We start from the raw sequence: 5,000 nt of genomic DNA, 5'->3' as shown, positions 1-5,000 counted from the left end.
TATGTATGTGTGTATATATATATATATATATATATATATATATATATATGTGTGTGTATGTATACATACATACATGAATATACATATACATATGTATATATAGACATATATATGTATATATACAAATATATACATATATATATGTACATATATATATGTATATATATCCATAAAATATATATATATATATATATACATATATATGTATGTGTGTATACATGTGTGTATATATGTATATTTAATATATATATATATATATATATATATACATATATATATATATATTTTTTCAATAAATATGATTTTATTGAACTACAATATTGTTAAGAAAAACATTCTAGAATACTGGATTATCTTCGCATAGACTTCTTTTGCTTTACTTATCTATATAAACTTTTTATTACAGATGCACAGCACAAGATCAAGATGGAAATTAGTACAACAAAATCAGTCGCTGACAACTTCATCTCCGAGGCATTCTGAATGCATGCAATACAGGTGGAAAGCCTCATGTGGAGACACAAAGTCATGAGGCCTTAGTGTCAGAGGGTTGCACTATAACCAATATTTTAATTTATATTATTTGCGGTAATTTTTTGTTTCACGCGGCCATCCAATCTTGCAATTATTGATCCTTCTTGCAATCATCTATATTGTAATTTATGTGAAACTCATTATTTTCCATCACAAATAACATAAATGAAAGTATTGGTAATGTTAATAAAGTGAATGCAGATTAAGTTCCTATTACTCCAACCATTCCTGGGAATTCCACAAACATATGAACCAAAAACTTTCTAACTAGGGGGATTTACACCCAGACCCCACTGGATCACTATATTTCCTATCAGGGGCTCTGTGACACTTGCGTGTCCAATAACTTCGTTATTTCTGATTTGCGACGGAAGTTCATAGAAGATAAGTTTCTTAGATTTATTTGCTCTATCACATGCATATATTTTTTTCCGGTTTAAAGACGGCTAGTCAGAACTTTACCTATACCATTTATACCAAAGTATTATATATTGCACAGCTTTTTAATCATTAACTTTCAAAAGTTATAATTTAGATGAAAAGTGTCATTCTGTCCATTACAGGCAGATTTTACCTTGTACTTCATTTATGAAGGAAAACTATGACAATATGAAAAAAAATAGGAATATAATTGCAAGGTTCGATGGCTGTATGAATCTAAAACATTACCCTGTAAAATGGTCTGTGACAGATGCTCAAATACTTCCGAAACATGAAAACGACAATGAAAACACACAAATCAAGTTCAGCAAAGGGGTGAAAGAACAGTTTAAATATCAGCTGTCAATTCCTTCTTCAAATTATTATTCAAAATACATGTACGGAGGTCTATCAAATCTCTACAGATTAGACGCCATTTCTAACCACTACCATATAAATCTTCAAACCACAATTTTTGTTAAATCTCAACACTTTATACACAAACATGTTATCACCACAGGCTCTGCAAACGTACCTGATACTTTGGTGCATTGTTCAACAAGGGGTAATTCCCCTGGGAGTCTCCATTGTGTAACAAATGATTGTCGACTAGATTCCACCCCCAGGAGTGCTCATCGGAGCCTAACAACGCCACATACCCGGGGCACTGCACAGCCGCGTCCTTTGTTGCAATGCCAATTACAGCCACAGTACCAAGGGGTCCTTCCCACACCACTTCCCATGCATGTCTACCTGACCTGAACCCGATCTTCCCTCTGGCTCCGTCCGTGCTCTGGGCCACCGGGTTTCTGTGCAGCGTAAAGCCATTGGGCTTGACATAAATGTTTCTCGAGCAATCATTCGGGTTCCACGCATGGTAGAATGCTCTTAACTTGGCTTTATACGTGGGAACAGATGCTAATAAGTCCGATTTCAAAGCCTCCTCGGCTAGCTTTCTGATGCAATGCAGCCGCCACACGTCGTTGTTCTCGTCATTCAAGTATCTGTACCACGTCTTACACACTAACGAACAGTTCCGTAAGTCGTGCACGTCCAAGTACGAGAATATGACCTCTAAAACGTGATCCGACAAGAAGCACCAATTCACCATTTTGCCGGCTGAGCAACAACACTAGAGTATAAACGCGAGAGAACAATACAGAGGACGAGGGAAAGGGGTCCGTATAGGTGACGCTGCTCCTCCTCGATCCCACAAGGAAACAAGCTACAATCGCATCTTCTCTTTCTGTCGCGCCTTAGGATTCGAATCTTTTGTATCACTTATCTTGAAGCACCTTGTGAAGCAAACATGTTGCATTTTATTTTTGTCTTATCCTTTTCACTTTTATTATTTTATTATCAGTACTATTATCTTTATTTTGTTTCTTCACAGTCGCGGTTCGATCTCGACGCGGGCTTCAATCTGAATGACATTTGCATATGTTAATTTAACACAATACCGCAGAGATAGCTTATATTTACACATTTTCTAAAGTGGCATAAAATGCACAAGGCAATGTTAAATGACAAGGCTTGGTTAACAAATTGTTAATAACCATAGCAACCGCATTATTAATTCATTCATACAGAGTACTTTAAATAATCTCTCTCTCTCTCTCTCTCTCTCTCTCTCTCTCTCTCTCTCTCTCTCTCTCTATATATATATATATATATATATATATATATATATATATATATATATATATATATATGTGTGTGTGTGTGTGTGTTTGTGTGTGTGTGTGTGTGTCCCTCTCTGTCCCCTCTTCCTTTCTCTGTCCTCTCTATATCTGTCCCCTCTCTCTTTCTCTGCTCTCCCCCCCCCTCCCCCCCTCTCTCTCTCTCTCTCTCTCTCTCTCTCTCTCTCTCTCTCTCTCTCTCTCTCTCTCTCTCTCTCTCTCTCTCTCTCTCTCTCTCTCTGTCCTCTCCTCTTAATGAAAGGAGAACGATTTCCCCTACAGTTTTGACAGTAATTTATCAGGGATGAATTACTGTCCCTCCCTCCCTCCCTCCACACACACACACACACACACACACACACACACACACACACACACACACACACACACACACACACACACACACACACACACACACACACACATATGGCACTCAAGTGGCCGTCGGTGTTGGAAGGGTGACGGCACACTTTTAGCATCGGAGGGAACTGCGGTGCTGGGTGACTCGTTTTTCATAGATTACATATATTGTTTCTCATGCATATTTAAGATGTAATATACACCTGACTGAGAAGTCTAGTGTGGTATGTCCTAGCGTCACTGACGATATCGTCAATCCTCCCTGCTGGGGCGGCGATCAGTGACCGTGTATTTACTCCTAGCGACCTGCACCCCTTCCGAGCCAGAGGCAGGGAAATGCTTGCCAAGAACGTTGTTTTTCCTGCTGTTAAAGGTTTCATGAATCATAAGTTTAGGATCTAATGACGTTAACATTTGTCTTATAAATGCGACCTCACTTGCAGTGGGAGAGATAAATGAACACACTAACACACACACACACACACACACACACACACACACACACACACACACACACACACACACACACACACACACACACACACACACACACACACACACACACACACCTGTGTGTGTGTGTGTGTGTGTGTGTAGCATGTATATATATACACACATATATATACATATATATATATATATATATATATATATATATATATATAGACACACACACACAGATATGTGTATATATACATATACACATATATGTGTGTATATATGTGTGTGTATATATATATGTATATATATATGTGTGTGTGTGTGTGTGTGTGTGTGTGTGTGTGTGTGTGTGTGTGTGTGTGTGTGTGTGTGTGTGTGTGTGTGTGTGTGCTATTGCTACTACTACTATTGTCATTATTATTATTATAATTCATTTTATAAAATTGATATGCTGATAATCAAACACCAATAATAATAATAATATGACTACAAATTATGTAACAAGTATATGCACGATATATGCAAAAAGTGTATTCACAGACTGTCAACACAGACGCACGCACTCGGACAGCCGCACACGCACGTACGCACACACACTTATATGTACACAAAAACACACGAACGCACACACTCACACGAGACGGGAAACGTAAAACTGTCAGCTGACTCACAACCATCCCTTGTTTCAACATAAATCCAAGGTTTTGGCAATAGTTCTTTCAACAATCAGTACTGGAGTATGCATGCCTGGTAGATGTGATGGTATACTATAACATTTCATTGCGTGACATGTGTTGGAACACTTGGAATTAAATATTTTGAGATTAATGTCTGAGGTGATGTCATGTTATGGGAGGAACACGTCACGGAAACTTGCCTGGGGCGTAGAATATATCAAACTTTGGATTATTGATGAGTTGAAGGCGGTTTGGGTAGTGTACAGGTGCTAAATAACGCAGATTGAAAGGAGAGTAATTTAGTGAGTGAATTAACGTCATTGTATAGTAGTGGGAACCCAATGAGTTTTGATAAATGTTTCCTGTTTAACATTCCTGGTAAAGAAAGTTATGAATGGAAAGGATCTTTGTGATAAAAATCACACACACACACACACACAAAATGTATTACATGGTTTTAAGTGTTACATTATTTTTACTACACATGACAAACTTTAAAAAAAAAAAATAAAAAAAAATGAGACATCAGATTTAAATAGATACCTTTAGCAGTTAATAACTGACCATGTATTCCTTTTTCTGTTAATGAAGTGAACTTTGAGATGCATATTCAGAAATCTAACCAATCGAGTGATTTAGTACATTGTTAAAATTCTGTAGGAACATGTTAGTTCAAACACCGTGATTTCTCAGCATGTGTGCAAATGCATTGTCAGGAGAGTTATTTATGAATTATAAGATGTAAGACACTTACAGGATAATCAAAATTTTCATTTCATTATACATTTTAGTCATCCAGAGGACTACTCCAGGATAGGGCATCGTAGATTTATATAGTTTTGTTAGTTTGGGCGTGAGTGATAATAAGTGCCATGGTTTATTATTTCCT

The 5,000-nt window shown here is 37.1% G+C and overlaps 2 protein-coding genes across 6 annotated transcripts in view; one reads left to right on the top strand and one right to left on the bottom strand.

Annotated features, from left to right (window-relative positions):
* Positions 1–374: 374 nt before the first annotated feature.
* LOC125027514 (F-box/SPRY domain-containing protein 1-like) lies at positions 375–2,102 on the bottom strand. Its single transcript, XM_047616595.1, has one exon. The coding sequence runs from the start codon at positions 2,063–2,065 to the stop codon at positions 1,466–1,468; it is 600 nt and encodes a 199-aa protein (XP_047472551.1). The 5' UTR covers positions 2,066–2,102; the 3' UTR covers positions 375–1,465.
* Positions 2,103–4,005: 1,903 nt separating this feature from the next.
* Positions 4,006–5,000, top strand: part of LOC125027515 (transmembrane protein 243-like) — a 2,676-nt gene continuing 1,681 nt past the window's right edge. Inside the window, exon 1 of one of the 5 annotated variants that reach the window (XR_007115027.1) lies at positions 4,006–4,135. Coding sequence is in view for 1 of the 5 variants with exons in the window: in XM_047616596.1 (XP_047472552.1) it covers positions 4,178–4,196 (19 nt within the window). In the remaining 4 variants the exon portion in view is untranslated. The other 4 variants (XM_047616596.1, XR_007115029.1, XR_007115028.1 and 1 more) reach the window with 4 other exon arrangements.

Source organism: Penaeus chinensis, chromosome 7, assembly GCF_019202785.1.
Source record: "Penaeus chinensis breed Huanghai No. 1 chromosome 7, ASM1920278v2, whole genome shotgun sequence".
NCBI classification, from domain to species: Eukaryota; Metazoa; Arthropoda; class Malacostraca; order Decapoda; family Penaeidae; genus Penaeus; species Penaeus chinensis.
The sequence above is the reverse complement of the archived record's forward strand: the minus strand, read 5'-3'. Positions and strand labels throughout refer to the sequence as shown.